The sequence below is a fragment of the Neodiprion fabricii genome, chromosome 3, assembly GCF_021155785.1.
Source record: "Neodiprion fabricii isolate iyNeoFabr1 chromosome 3, iyNeoFabr1.1, whole genome shotgun sequence".
NCBI classification, from domain to species: Eukaryota; Metazoa; Arthropoda; class Insecta; order Hymenoptera; family Diprionidae; genus Neodiprion; species Neodiprion fabricii.
Window position 1 is genome coordinate 26,126,570 of NC_060241.1, and position 16,594 is coordinate 26,143,163.

Here is a 16,594-nt window from a genome sequence, read left to right on the forward strand (position 1 = left end):
TTTTTGGGACGATTGGTGTGATTTTCAATGCTCCCAAAAACACGAGACCCCAATTTTCGAGTGCATAGCTCCGATAGATTGACTTCAAATTTTTCTCATGAATTCTTTGTTGAAAGACGATATTTTCAAGACCAAGATAGAAGTGGGCATGGTTTTGATTTAGAAGCTAAAGGAAAAAAGTAATTAAAAAGTGAGCAAAATCAAATTCAATAAAAATTAAAAAAATCCAAATTCATACGTAACGCGATTTTTCTAACTATTGCACTGTTAGCTTAAAAGCTCCAGGGGAAACAAGTAATTGAAAAGTGAGAAAAGACGTATAAAATATGAAATTGTATTTTTGAAACTTGTACATTCAATTAGATTTTCATCACTTTTTAATTGTCCTTTTCGCCTGCAGCTTCTGTACCAAAAGCTTGCTCACTTCCGTCTTGGTCTCAAAATTTTCAATCTTTAACAGAGAATTCAAAAGTAAAATTTAGAGTCAATACGAAAATTAGGTTGTCGTATTTTCGAGAGCAGTAAAAATCAAATCCGTGGCCCGAAAGTCTAAGACTCAATGAAAGACGATCTTTTTTTACTCTCTACATCGTACTTGAAAATAAATAAACAAAATCGTAGATGGTGAGAGTAAGACGTAGGTCGACTTGGAGTGGAACGTCTCACGTACAAGTTCGCGAAGTGCTTCGCTAGAGACAAAGTGAAAGATAAAAAAATACGAGTATACAACAATATACATTGTTGATAAAGGTGTACAGCGAAGATGTGTGTAATTAGGCATTGTTTACTGGGATCCGCGATTACGAGCTGATGCGATTGCGATTACGATGCGAGCTCAAGCCGATATCATTTTTCTCCGTATCAGGTTCAATGCATGTCTGTAATGAAAGTTTACAACGCTTACAATTAGTACCCTAAATTTGAAACACACCGCCGATGAATCGTATCAGGTTGTCGTTGCGCTGCACGGTAGGAAATTCACGACACGCGTATAAAGCGATCGCGATCCGAATTCGTTATCGGTTAGAATAATCGAATGGTTTAGAAAATTTCAAATTTCCTTTCTATTTCTGTCGTCCAAGAAAATCACTCGCATATTCATTAGATTGAAACCGTTACACGAATACTTATGGACGGTTTACCGTCTTTCGTTGCATCCTCAGCCACGTGCGTTCCATTTCGTATAAGTGAAACATGCATTTTTCTTGCAGCAGAAAAATTCTAAACGGTTGTGAAATGCCGTGTGCTCGGATTTATTTGAATTCTAGGACTTGTATTGACGATGGAAATGGAAAGAAAAAATTGGAGTATTATAATACAACATCAGGTATCGAGTTTCTCTTTTTATTTCAGTCACACTGCTTTGACAATTGACTCAAGGTGAATGCAGGGTTACTCGTGGATTATGCAACGGTATCGTAAATCGTTGAATTTATGCGGAAAAATTTTCACGAGTTGTAAGGAGGAGGACGGTATTGCAGCAAAGGTGATCTCGACGCTGTTATAACGTACAGAAATATGTACTTTAAGCCTGTGATGTATGCAACTGGACAAACACACGAGCCACCGGAGTCTTTATCAACGCTGCTCGGTTTCGAAGGCGCATTTGTCGATCACGCGTCTGACGCAATGGAAAGAAAAGAAATTGCCGGCACGAGTGAAAAAATCACCTCACCGGATACATGACACAGTTCGCAAATCGATATTATCACCGGACTACAGAAATTTTCTCGACACATGTAAGGTACTACGCTAGGGTGTTTGAGAAAAAAATAAATTGCCATTTTCCACCGTGGCACTCTCTAAAAAGTTTGTTCAAGTTAACAGAAAGGTTCTGTCAAGGGATGAGCGTTCTACGTTACGTGGGTTATATACATATAATCATACTACACCTTACGATAAAAAAAGCCCACGCCACAAAGGAGGAAAAGGTATAATCGCGTTCTGTGTTCTTATCGAACAAAGATGTTTGTCCGATGTTTACACTCGTATTATTAGTCCTGTTTTTCACTATCAAAGAGTTGAAACGTAGAGCGAGAAATTGTATTCGGAGATGGAATTGCGCGTCGGGAATTTATCGAATTCTCGACGGCTTGATGGGATGCCGCAGTATCGCGTTTACTAATCGGCTGCGACTGTAACAGCGCGTGATAAAGGAAGTGCGCCTGTACCGCGTGTATCCAGATACCAAACGTTTACCTAGTAGAAATTAGACCGGTATACATGAATAATACATGATATACACGATGTGGGGAATTCCGTTTTGACCATGATAAAAAGAAATAAGGCGAAACAATCCGCATACGCTTTAGTTGAACCCATCAGAAAACATATCCAAGGTGATTTCGTACAGGCTTGATATTTTGTCCTACAGTGTTTGTATTATTATTTTTGCGACTTTTGACCGCACAAACTGGCATTTTCAGCAAACAGAATGTACGGTAATAAATAAGTAACCTCAAGCAACCTAATCACGTGATTTCTGTGACGTTATATTGGATATGCACAAATTGAGCGAAAATCGGTCTTCATTTCTGACACATGTTATTTTCTACCATCGTGGTTTCGACTAGATTTTCCACCGATTATCACCTAGACAGATCTTTTCAACGCGTCAATAAGTACGTTGTACTTGCACTCAGCGTCTCGTGTTGCAATTTTTGCAACTGCGATTAAAAACAGCGGTTCAAGTTCATCGTACCAAAGCAAACAGTGTAACACACGAAGCCAGATACGTGAAAATTGTCGCACGACCGATTTTGAGAAGCTCTGTACGTCTTGCCAACTGGATGAATAAATTGAAGATGGCAAAGGTCGAGTTGACGTGGCATTCGAAGCATGTAGAAGTGTCCAGCTACTCACGTGCACATTGGTCTACGCATGTATGGGAGTACCAATAGTGCGTAAATCAATCGAACGGTCGGTTGAGTAAACGTTAGCAGTTGAATCTGTTCGAATTGCGTCCAAATCACGAGAAATCTGTTCTCGTTAGAAGAGTTCCGTCATCTGTTTTCCGTATCATTTTATTTTATTTCATTCCCACTTCTTCATATCGATCAAATTAGCGAACACCGCGAACTCGCAGGCTGTATGTACACGTATAGGGCTGCAGGGAGTATAACATGTATAATGTTTAAGTTTAGCGACGGCATAAAAACCTGTATTTTTAACCCTAGCATAAACAAACGCCTGGAATATCACAGAGTTCCCTTTTAAAGTCGCGACGTTGATTCGCCGTGAGTGCAGATCAGTCGAGGAATTAGACTGCAATAAAGTTTTATAATATGATTATATACGGTGTTTCGTCGTCGTTAAGATAATCGTATACGTAGAGCTGCGAATTATTCGATTGTTGACCGTCAAAGAGGGCGGGTTAAGCATTGGTTTATTCGTGAGCCGAAGAACAATGCCGCGTCAAGTCGCTCAATCCAGAGAAATGGCACGTATCCTAATGAAAGATTTGCGTTAACGTCGATATAAGCCGCGTCGATAGCGGTTGAGGAAAACACGAGAAACCCGCGCTGGGTTATTAATACATGCACGCTCGTTTGCGTAACACATCCAATTATACAGTTAATACCAGTCCAATCAGTAAACAGAATATATGCGCGTATCATTATTTAAGATAAGAAAAAAAATAAAGAGAGAAGAGGAAGTTGAAAACGATTATTTACTCACCACGAGCTGCTTGGACTGACTGGACGTGTCATTTCTGCACCATCGTTATGCAATACCCTGCAATGTTTGTAAAATAAATGTTTCAAGTGCATGAATAATTTCAACTGTATATTAAGAAAGTTTTCAAGTGAAATGAAAATTTATTTCACACTCGGTTGTTTCGATTATTAATCCCAACCCGAGTGTATTTGTAAATAATGTTTCTTCAATAAATTCTTCAGTATTGCACATTGTGTATGCCTCTACGCCCATTATTAATCTTGCCCAAGTTAAATTTCACCCGATTACCTGGATACAAATGCTTCTGGCGTTGGTACGCTTGGTGTGACTTAACCACCAGTCGTAGTACAAACTGACAAAAAGAACGAATCGACTGAAACATTGTGAAAATCTATGAGCCTTCAGCTCAATTTATTTATACCTTGCCCCGCGCACGAAACGTCAATCAATTACACACTATAGCTGAAAGCGATGTTTGGAGATACGATCGAATAAAATGGACAATCCGACACCCCTTTGGGCGTATAGCACTGGCATCGACGATTGCACGTACGAGACACTCTGACTGCCAAAGTCCGTGAAATTGTTATATTCATGAAATTTGTGCGACCAACAATCACGCGAGAAAGAGTTTTTTCACTGGATATTAATAATCCTTCTTTCGCACTTAATTGGGAAAACTTCAAATTGTTTATCGCGAGCGACAATCAACCCCTGACAGCACGTTTGCTGTTGTTCTTCCCGAAGTTATCAGTTTCACAGCACTAATAGCTCACCGTCGTTTGCAAAATGAATCATGGTGTTTTTCTTAAACGGACAGTCGCATTCGGCAATTTTATCGCAAAAATGACTCAGCTTATACTACCTTCCATTAAGTGGGTGGTGATGAACTTACTGATCAAATATAGATTTGTCATAAATACTCTGACCTCAATTCTTCAGACCTTGGTCGTCTGAAATTGTTTCCAAAATCAAGGTTCGAGAGTAACGACGTTAGTCGGCACCTTAAAAGAAGACAGGCGAACGCTGGAAGTTTGCTCAATTGAAATTCGTTGTATCCGACAAATGCTTAAAAACTCTGAACGAAAACTCTCGACTCAAGTTTGAAACTCGACCGAAATTCTCCAACCAGATCAAAAGGACAGTCGGAAAGAAATCCGAACACTCGTTGTTAGAGTCTTTTTTCTTTCGCGAAGATCAACCCGTTATTCGATTCCGGTAACTTCGTTATAACGACTTTTAGCAATTGGCACGAAAACTCTTCGAGGAAATATTTTCACCTAATGATATGTCATTATAGATATAGCGTAATATCGGCTAACGGAGAAGTTGTCCCGACACTATGCTCGGGGTCTAAGAAGACCATTATTAGTCATGGGTTAAAGATCGGCTAATAAACGATAAAGATCAGTTTGGAGTATTATTACAGATACGCGGGGATCTGTCTACATCGTCTTATCTTTTACGACTCGGGTTGTGCGGGGATTTTGTTTTTGCAAAATCGATAATATGATTGTGATTGGGCGAATTCAAAGCGAGGATTATAAGATATATCTGAAAAGTTGTACGATCCGTGTGAATAGACATATGGCATCATTTCACGCCAGGCCGTCAGCAAACAGTTAAATGTATGCTCACAAAAAGCTAATGAATGTTTGAACAACGTATGTGCCTTTCCTCACCCAGAGGTAAGTTACAAGCAAACACGTTATTAGCTTGGGCAAGTTTAGTTCGTACACTCGGCTTGTTATTGAGACCAATGAAACCAAGACGTCATATGACGGTACCGGGGCATGGATAATTGTTTTGGGCAAAAGGTGCTGGAAAACGAGAAGTCATGCCAATTGGGTAACTTTTACGTCGATACGTTGGAATTATATTTCACATCAACAGCGCTACCTCGTTATAAGATAATTTCGGAATGTATTCGAAAATGTGTTACCGAGATTACAGTTCTTACAGCGGTAAAAACCCATCGTATTATGTCAATTCTACTCGCGCTTGACACTCGTACTAGATATTTGTTACTTGCAAGCTTGTCTGGATAGCGGTACGCTCCCGTGTGATTTAGAATGCACTGGAATCAATATCTGCCGTGTGGCACTTGACACAGTATTGTACGTCACAAGTGTGTAATTATATAGGTATGTACCTACGAGTCTGGCCAAAGAAATTTATAAAACTCTATCGGAAGCATTGCCGTGACACGTGCTGCTTTTCTAAATTGTTTACATTTTTACATTTATAATGCCTCGTATGCTTCAGGATTGACGGAATCATGTGGGATAGGTCAGTTCTTCACTTAAAATTCACGTCACGTCGATGTTTCTTATTTTACTTTACCAACAGCCTTATACCGACGAATTTTCAAGTATTATACGCTGAATCCAAGAAACGATGTTGACGAAACATCTTGGATTCTTATTACAGAGTGAGTATCATTCCAAGTCCGTGTGCCAAACTCTAAGTGCAATGTCAACGAACAAAGTATTCAAAAATATTGACAGTGGCGGAGAGGTTGTTGCATACTAAAATTTGCGTCAATCGCGAGAATATCTTCGTTGTAAGTCGCGTAGGAAAAAGCTTTACACGTTATACTTTTGCAGCTGCTGAAAAATTGGGTGAATAAAAATCGAACGCTAAATGCAGCCGTTCAATCTTAGCTTTTTCATAATATTTTCCTCGTTAATGTCGACTGTCTGAGGTACAATAAAAGGTGCCCTGACAATTATTCAGAAGTAAAAATAGCCTCCGTCACAGGGTTTCAAAAATGAACTCACGACTGTATAAGTTTAACGAGAAGGCTTCTTCGTCCTCTTCCATTCATCAACCATGTCGTACACCGAGCTCATTATACTCGTATATATCGTCTGCTGTCGTTGCAGGCGGCGTATTGACGGTAGTTACGTTGCTTGATTGCATTGCACGGTACATGTGTAAGTCACGAGTGAGACCGTGATAATAGTAATCCAACTGAACGACTACCGACACGTAAGCTTACCACAAAGTCGGTTGAATAGGCGTGGAGATGATCGATCGGCTAGATGTCGGCGAAAGTTTTACAGTGACATTATACACCATTGATTACGCAGGGTATGAATTCAATTTTTCCAGACAGCACGAACGTCGCAAAGTCGTCTCCCAGACGTCTTTAGGGGAAGACGTTATTCAGGCAAAGGAAAAATTTACTTGGAGAATTTTTAGAAATGGATCTTAATACGTCGAAAAAATGTCTTAGAGACGTCTTAATCCCCATCTCGGATAAAATAGATCGTCTAACGCGTAGTGCCCACACGTAATTCGTAGTCAACACGTGTTTCCATTTCTATCTTGTGAGGTAATATCACAACTTTTTGTCGTTAATTACCGCTTCAATTGCACATTTTCTGCTCGACTTTACAATGGAAGGTAAACATTATTCACAGAAACGTTCGATAGATATTCGTACTCATAGGTTCGTCAATACCCCACTGTCTAAATTTTTTCTCCGCGCAACTAAGACGTGTTCGAAAGAAAGATATTTTCACTGTTTCTGAGGACTAGATACTCCCTCTGTGGAAAAGTTTCGCGAGTGTTAGATGAGGCCAGACAAGTTCGTTTCATCGATTCGCGTTATGAATTTTTCAGTCCAAGAAAGAGTATAGGTGTTATAACGAATGAACTTTATCTCTATCGAACGATTTGCGGTATAATATGATAATTTAGAATTTATTACGCGATGAACCGACAAAGTTTACTTGAATATTTGAGTAGGTGGATGATTATAATTTTACGTGCAAATGAGTGACGCGAGCCTTCCTCGGCATCGTAGCTTCTGGAGACCTAGCTACGCGACAGCTAGCTGATACTCAACTAACAAGTACCTACATTAGACCTACGAAAGGTAGCATCATAGTTCTATACATGTCACCTGAAGCAGGCACGCGTAATCCTCACATATGCGTTATAAATTTGATAAATTTGATTTTATTTCAGACTTGTAAATAAATCACAGCCAACTTCTTTCTTCGGGTCATCATTTTCGATAGGTGATAACATGGGAAAAAATATACGTACATTTTCCGTTGACCAGCCTATCGAAAAGTTTTTTCAGTACGTGGATTGGCGATAAGACATCTCGAGGTCAGGCACATTATCATAACTGGCGACCATGACGAATAAAAATTTTGGATCAGGGCAAATATCTACGCGTGGAACTGTGTAGCATGTGGTTTTGCCGGGAAGTAAAAATGAATTTGAGAAATTAAAAAACAATATTTCATCGGTTGTCCGGAAGAAAGAAATGATGATAATAATAATAATTTATTGCTTCTAGGGAGTACATATTCCCATAGCAAGGGAGGATCACAGATACAAAAAACATATAGATCATAACCAATACATAAATGTTAATTTAAAATAGAAATTATTTGCAAGTAAAATCGAATTTATAGTTATTCAGCAGTTGCAGATGGGACATTTGAAAGAAATGATGAAAACAAATATATTTCGTTTTTTTTAACTGTCTTCTGATTGTAATAGTACCATAATATTATATGATACGATTGTATTCACACCATATTATTGCAAGCCAATAATATTTTATCATATTGGTAACATACTTCGAGTCATGTGAAATTTTTTAACACTTTTGCATGTAGTTTTCCGCCTTTGCGGTATTTTCACGCTAATCACTTGAGTCAAACACTCATCGTCAGCCCGTCAAGAGGGAGTTTCTAAGAATAGTCTACGATTATTGATTTGAAGAACAAATAAAGACGGTAAGTGACTCTGAAGAAAAGATCAAAGAAAAATACGAAATTGTACGATGGAAGTTTGCTGTAAATGAAACAACCAGGCTCAAGAGCGCCAAGGTTGGCTATCTAAAAGAAGGATATAATTGGCACGAGCCATGACGTAGATGGAAAGGTTAAATGATAGAGAAAATGTATTGATCCGATAATAAGAACGAGGGATTTGGTGTGTATAATATAATACACACATACACACGCGCGCATCAATTTCTGTAAATACGTATAGGAACTATATAATGACAAATACGACAACAAGGCTTTCGTGAAGATAAGTTAATTTTATTTTTATTTATTTATTTATTTTTTTTTGTTTTTATTTCTTTTGTTTCATTTTGTTGGATACAGTAATAATTAATCGCTTGACGTACAAGTAAACGAATTAAGTAACTCCAAGATTCTAAATTTCTGTTGGTTTTGTTTTTTCACGCTTTTTTGAGAATATACAATAGATGGTGTAAGGATTTTGTCAACTTGATATTTTGGCAAAATTGGTCCAAGTTACAAGCTAAAGTTTCATTAACTGGAAGTTTGCACGTACACGCATCTAGGTGCGTAGGTATTACAGTATACCAAGAACCTTTAGTTATAACGTAGGCCAATTAATTTCAAGGTGTCATTCACTCCCCACTGTAATCAAAATGCAAACTGAAACTGAAATAATATTATGATGCTATATCGGGAATGTTTAGTTTTGCTTCAGAATAACCAAAATCGTTAAAATTATTATTACTAAAATTTTTTTTTTTTTTTTCTTTCTTTCCAAACACATATAGTGGAGGATAATTATAAAAAGAATCGTTTTTAATTATCATAAGGTTAGTTGTAGGTAATTAAGTATGTAAATTTACAAGGTGTGATAAATCAAAAAAGACGAGGGAAGAATTTTCCTCGTTCTCTCACATATTTGTTATCTGCTGTCAGTCACGATACATTCTGTAGTTCCTCTGTCATCACTTTATTCTTTTGTCACACCTAGTTCATAATATTTAGTTTACTTTTTTTTCTTTCCTCTTTAGTATTTTGAAATGTTTTTTTTTTTTTTTCATTCTATTGTTTTTATGTTTTATTGTTTACTGTTTCCCTAGTGCGAGAAAGCGTCATAGTCTAAACTTTTGTCAATCCTCTTTTTTCCTTTTCGTTCAACTTTACTACCTTCCAATATCTCACATTTCAATTATCAAATTCTCTAACATTGTCTGCCGTAATTTGTCACATAAATAAATAAATAGAAGAGCAGTTGGCTTTATTTTACGGTATTAACGATTCCAAAGTAAGTTATAGGTGTGTATATATCGCTAAACCTTGGATAGTCTTTCGTTATTATTATTATTGTTGTTGTTTTTGTTGTTGTTGTTATTATTATTATTATTATTCATTATTATTTATCATTATTATTATTATATACTTTCCTGGCTTTAGCTCGCATCAAACATCATTGCGGATTATACAACAAATATAATTAACCATATAACAAACTATATCCTGACTTATGTAATTAGTTGTATATGAGGAGGTTTACACATTATGGCTAATCGGACAAACCCCGAATCAATTCGCAAAAATCACACCTCGCGAGAAAATTCGTCAGATTACCGTCTGCTTTGTTTGTCAAAAGGACAAAAAATAATTGAAGAAAAAAAAAAAAACTGTTAATAATTTTTGAAATATATATGCGTGTATTTTCTTTTTGCATCTGTTTCGTTTCATTCCTTACATATTGAAAGCGTATTCGCCCTCAGGCACGCGTATCTTCCTCCGATTCAAAAATGAGATAGACTGCAGTGACCCAAAGTCCCATCTTCGCTTTCACCAGTGAAAGCATTTGTGTTTTTTGTTTTTCTTTTTTTAATTTTTCTTTTACTTAAAGAGATAGAGATAGAGGTAGAGAGAGAGAGAGAGAGAGGGGGGGGGGGGGGTGAAACAAAAGGAACTAGATCATTTTAAAATCATGCTTTCCGAAAATACGGGTCACAAAAACGTGACGACTATTTGAAAAGGGTTTAGTAATCGTGGTCTCTATTAACTTTAGCATGATAATACATACGAAGTAGAACGAAGTACTTTTTAAATCATCGATAGGATATAATTCCATACGAGTTTATAGATTGAGTGCGTGCGTATATTTTCGTACGCGCGCATTGTGCACAATTTATTAGGCAAATTTTTGACTTTGGTTTCCATTCCACTTCATTCCATTTTTTTAAATATTCTCCTCTTCTATTTCGAAGGCCTAAGTTTATTTTGTAGATTTTATAATAAGATAATACTAAACGCCGAGCAAGGTGTGAATTCGGGTCATTGAGATCTCCGTCGAAATAGCGACCTGCCTTAGCTCTATGATTTATACATAATATGTATTATACATATGTGAAAACAATCAACCCAATCATTAATTCATTACAACATTGCGTGCCACTGATGTTCTTAGCATATTATAACGGCAGTCGTGCGGCGAGCTTCGTGTGTGGAATTTATAAATCTGCACACGAGCCTTTCAAGAACATAGAATATTTTTGCGAACAATAGACAAGCATAATCGAATCGCTGCAACGATAAATTTCTAGCCATAGTAAACTGTGAGCCCAAATAAGGTAAATAACAAATATTTCGGACAGTATTTATGCGTGAAAAGTGGAACATTGTTTTTTTTTTTTTCTGTACGTGGTAAATTTCGAAAATTCATCCGTAATCAAAACTTGATTAATCGTATACCTAAATCCTATCCTGGCGACAACAGTTACTGAAACACTACCCAGAAAATTGGCCTGCAAAATTTGGAAAGCGTTTTACAATCTTGTTCAGATTATAGAAGACTCTGAGAAGCATGATTAAATTATATGAAAATTGTTCAAATAAAACGGATATCGGATTTCTTTAAGGCGGCAGCACCATTATACTCGTCTATTGAACGCTGCGTAATACTTTCTGTGTTTAAAATTTTTATTTAAGAGTATGAAAATATATATATATATACATATGTGTATATATATATATGGATGTATCCATTATATGTAACAATCTATATATATTATATATATATATACATGCGTAATATATGTATCCATATATAGATTATTATATGCAATGCAAATGAAACACTCGTATGTTGTTAAATGAGATCAAAGCGTAATAATCGCGTGTTGTTAATGTGCAGGTGTGTACGTATGCCAAAGTTGAAAATAGCCGTATAGATACTATCTACCATGATTTTTTTTCCACTTGACAACAAAGAAGAAAGTTTAAATAAATTCTACCCAGTTAATTGATAGTAGCTTACAATGTACCGCAGTAAGCATGTTCCGGTGTGTGGTCTGTGGCTGCATGCTTGCGTATTTGTGTGTGTGTGTGTTTGTTGTGTATGTGTGCCTGGATATAGACGGAATACTGCGGAGTAGAAAAATAATTGATTAAACTAAGTCCAACATTTTTTTCCCGACTTCACTTTGAAACAGACAATTAAGTTACTATTATTTACAGTAATACGATCATTACAAGTTACGTAATTTCATAATTATGTTTCTGTTATTTATCTCGTTATCGTAAAATTCTAATTATTATAGAACTGACTCAACTGTACACATCCGATACATCGCTTTACTGCTCTCTTTACGAACCGATACGAAAAATGCTTTGAATTATGAATAAACATCATCATTGTTATCGAATAATAAGTTTGGGTGAACGAATGTAAAAAGAATGAAGTAAATGAATTTGTTCGTTTGACTATGCGCGTAAGATATTTTTACATCCTTTTTAAGGATTTCAAAAAATTAACATAAACGCTGTCATCATATGCTGGGAAAATCAAATATCTATGTCATAGATATTATAAATATGAGAGCAGATATTGAATAACACGCACAATTTACCATACCTCTTAAAGTACCATACACAGTTCACAATTCATCAACATATATTATCTAATCATATAATGGTGGATTTTTTCGTCTTATTTATATAATAAGAGTAGTTGGTTTATTAGAGCACAACAGTGTTTCTTTCTCATGTTTGTCAGGTCGATACTATTTTGGTTAAGATTATACAATTTGTTCGTGTCCTATCGTATATTTGATATTATACCAAACAAAAACAACAGGAAGTAACTACGTAGATTGTTCGCAGCTTAATTTTTTTTCAAATTTTTCTCTTTTCAATTCTGTTTCTTTTTCTTTAATGCATCCTATTATGTTTTTATATGCCAACGGTGAAAATTCAAAGTAATGTCCATTATATGTTCCCGCCCGATGGGTAAAAAGGGAATGCTCCGAATTGAAAGTTGACAGGCGTTTTAGGTGAAGCGCAGGCGTAAAGGAAATCATCCGTCTGCAATTGAGTTCGATTTAAATTTGGTTCCGAAGCTGATCTGGTTATCTTAGGCAAACCCTGAATCAAACCTTCCAAGCTAGCTAAAATTTGTCTAAATATCGGTCTTTCATCTCTGGAAAATTTTATACAGTCTTCCGTCAGGCGTTTCAAAGCCTTCGGAGTGTCCGATCTGAGTTTGTTCAAATCAGGACGCAGGTAGCCCCTCCCAACCATGAAGAGAATTTGATCTTTGTTGTTATTGTTACAATAAGGTAACTGTCCGGTAAGCAGTTCGAAAAGTACCACTCCGAAAGCGTAAACGTCGGACTGATAACTGTAGGGATTTTCTTCCTGCATTCTGATAACCTCGGGTGCCATCCATAAAATGGAACCAGTCGGTTGGTGAAATTGCTGAGATCCAGACCACCTTGTCTTCGCTGTTGCCAGTCCAAAATCACCAATCTTCACAGTCAAGTCGTCGTGCAAGAATATATTGTTGCTCTTCAAATCCCGATGAATGATGTTCTTTGCGTGTAGATAATCCATACCCTGTGCAGTCTGTCTGCCAATTTCGATAAGTGTCAAAAGTTCAAACTTGGATTCAAAAACATGGAGGTGTTTGTACAAAGACGATCCCTCGCACCATTGAGTTACTATGGCGAGCTGGGGTTTACTGACGCAACCCATAAACAGGAGTATATTAACATGACGAGTTTTCCTGAGCACTGCAACTTCATTTTTAAATGCCTGGAGTTGAGCCAGTGTTGGAATTTTAACGTTCAAAGTTTTCACAGCCACCGGACCGTGCCAATGAGCTTTGTACACCGTCCCGAACGATCCTGAACCGATGCGAGGTCCCACCAATATTTCATCGGCCGGAATCTCCCAGTCTTCGATCGACTCTCTGGGGGCCAATAAATTTTTCGAAGATTCGTCAGCCGACCTTGCCCTTGGCCGTTTTGGCCTCAACGTACTCGTCGGACTCGCCTGAGTCGATTGACTGTGCTTGGTCGGGCTGCTTCCAGGTGAAACCGGACTCTGAGTGTTACCAACCGGCCTACCCAGGCTTTGAGATCTGGTGTAATCCTCGAGAGACGAGGGATCGCTCCCTGGTTTAACCATGTTGAAGCAGACATTGGGAGCGGAACTGGAGCGATCTTGCTGCCCCAAGGTTCTGGGATGTCTGTGACTTCTGACAGGAGCCAGAGACGGAGACATGCTTCGACTTAGACCATAGCCAGATGGAAGTTGGAGTATTCCGGCAGTAGTTTCGGGGTTGTGAGCCAGAAGAGCCTGGTAGTAAGCATCTTGCATGCGAACCTGATGACACAGCGCCGGAACACCGCCGGCACATCGTTGATGAAATCTGTAGTTACAAGTCCGGCAATAGAATCCTTGAAAGAGAAGTTTTCTACAGAATTCGCAGAACGCCAATGAGAAAAATGTCTTTCTAGCAAAATTGTGCGATATAGAAGTCGTTATAGGAAATTTATCCAATATCTCGACCGATATCTCGTCGCATTCCAAAGACGAAATGTCCGTGTCCCAGGGAATCGGTATCTTGGTATCGTTGTGTCCTATTACATAGACCACGCACATTTCCGGCGTAAGATTTCGCAGCTTCATCGCCTTGGCGAGGGCGTCTCTGAGCGAAAGTCCCTCTTTGACTTGGACGCTGGTGCGTTGCTGATTGGGTAGATGAGCGCGTAGCAAAGACTTCAGCGGGGTTCTCGGGTCTGGTTGTCTGGATGGTGTCTGAACCTCGTAGTCAATGTTAACACTAGCGGTAGAGTTCAGGAGCTCGTTGAGCTTCTGTTCCTTGGATTCGAGCTCGTGCAGCTTGCTGGTGAGTTCCTGATACTCGGTGAGGTAGATCGGAGGCGGGTGTTGAAAGCCGGCGAACTTGTTATTGAGCGCATCGATGTTCTGCCTCGTGACATGGATGACACTCTGGATATTTTTCAACTCGTATCTGAGGGGATCCGTCTCGAGGTAACAGTCTTCGAAATCACTCAAATCGGCGTTGTTGCCTGAGTATCCCTGCGACATGGTGTTTGAATGGTCATTACCATTACCACGGGACGGTGTCGTGTACGAAAACGTCGGTACTCTACCATGGACGAATCTTACTTCCCTAATAACTGCCATTTTCTAACGAGACCCACCTGACGCAGGTTGTTTTGTTTTCCTCGCAATGAACGTCGGCGGCGACGACATCGTGTTTAGCTAAATGGCCTTGCGAATTTAGCCGCCTATCGTCCTCCTTCTCCGCCTCCTCCTCCTCCTCCTCCTCCTCCCCCCCCCTGCTCGGCCGCCAATATCTTCACCTTTTAACGCGATATAATTACGCACCGTTGGATATCACTTCACCCGACACCCGTCACTTTATATTTAAGTACGCGCCAACGATTGTTTAAACAATATTAATACTACTGCGGGTCGCACGATAATCGAGACTCTGAAAAACTCAACAATAGGCCAGTGTCAACGGCGGCTGCTTTCGCTGCCTTATTACTCTAAACTCTTGCGCAGAACCCGAACGGCGAACCGAACCGACACGGAAACTCCCGAGTTCCGTGTGTCCAGCGCCTCCAATACGTATATGGGTCATTCCACGTCAACGGTATAACGTGTATACCGTTTTCGAAAATTCATTACTAGACGGGTTTTCAAACATCATTTTGTATCAACCCTATGAAGAGTATGTCTGGCGGAAGGAGGGTTCGGAACGAGAATAACATTCCTCATTTCGCTTATTGTCAATCACGTGATTAAAGACGTGAAATAATCTTTTTCCATGCATTATTTTACAATCTTTAACTATCCGTATAATATTGCAGTAGTCGTTCCAATAGTTTCGTAATATTCAACATTTATGGTTGAAATTGATTGAAACGAATTGAAATTGTAAAAACAATCGTTTGGAAGTGAACATTTTATGCGGAGAATATGAACGATTTAGGATATTATAATGTGGATCTCGGGTGAAATTCATATTAAAAGGGAAAACAATCGAAATATACTATAAAATCAAGAATTGGTTTGTCTGAAATACTGTTAACTCCTTTTTTTATCTGCTATCTAGAGTTTGTGTTCAATTCGATCGTTGAGAATTAAAAGCAGAACGGATGTCAATGCGCGGTTGATGCTTAGTAATGAGAACCGTGAATAGTCGATAAAAAGAATAGAATTCCGTAGAAATTAGTGGTCTAGTTTGTGGTAAGTTAGTTGAAAATTCCAAGACATCTATTTATATGCACGGTTAATATAAAAAAAATACACGTTTCAATTCTTTTATTTTCGTGGAACTTGAATTTTTATTCCATTATAATCACAAGACGATGTGCAAAAAGTTTCCTTCCAGGCAAAATCCGAGAACAGATTAATTCGGTACAATATAATTTGGATACGTGCGTCAGGTTTGACCGCGGTTTCTTCACGTAATTTGTGAAAAGACTCCAGTTCCTTTCTGGTTCTTTGGTTTTTTAATAATATCTCAACCAAATACTTTTGAATTACACTTTAAACTTTCCAGATAATTTCCGGGGGTGCAACCCCGATTTTTCTGATACCGACTTATATATTTATATACCTGTAGTTTTTCAGTCAGAGATTTGCAGTATGTAGTATATTGTATATGCGATGCGATAGTGAATAGCATTTTCAATTTGATCGTTCCCGTGACTAATATATCTATTTATTAGCAGCCCGTCGTGTGGGTTCATCCGCTAATATTTTCAAATTCTTATTGTAGCTAAATTATTAGACATAGCAATGTGGTTTTCAGGACTTTTTCGTTGAGCTCGTCGAAACCTTGA

General features: G+C 38.2%; 1 protein-coding gene across 1 annotated transcript; it reads right to left on the minus strand.

Moving 5' to 3' along the window:
• Positions 1-8,791: 8,791 nt before the first annotated feature.
• LOC124178155 (raf homolog serine/threonine-protein kinase Raf-like) lies at positions 8,792-15,312 on the minus strand. Its single transcript, XM_046561333.1, has one exon. The coding sequence runs from the start codon at positions 14,922-14,924 to the stop codon at positions 12,699-12,701; it is 2,226 nt and encodes a 741-aa protein (XP_046417289.1). The 5' UTR covers positions 14,925-15,312; the 3' UTR covers positions 8,792-12,698.
• Positions 15,313-16,594: the final 1,282 nt, after the last annotated feature.

Coding starts and splice junctions, on each gene's coding strand:
- LOC124178155 (XM_046561333.1), bottom strand. CDS start 14,924: ATGGCAGTTATTAGGGAAGTAAGATTCGTCCATGGTAGAGTACCGACG.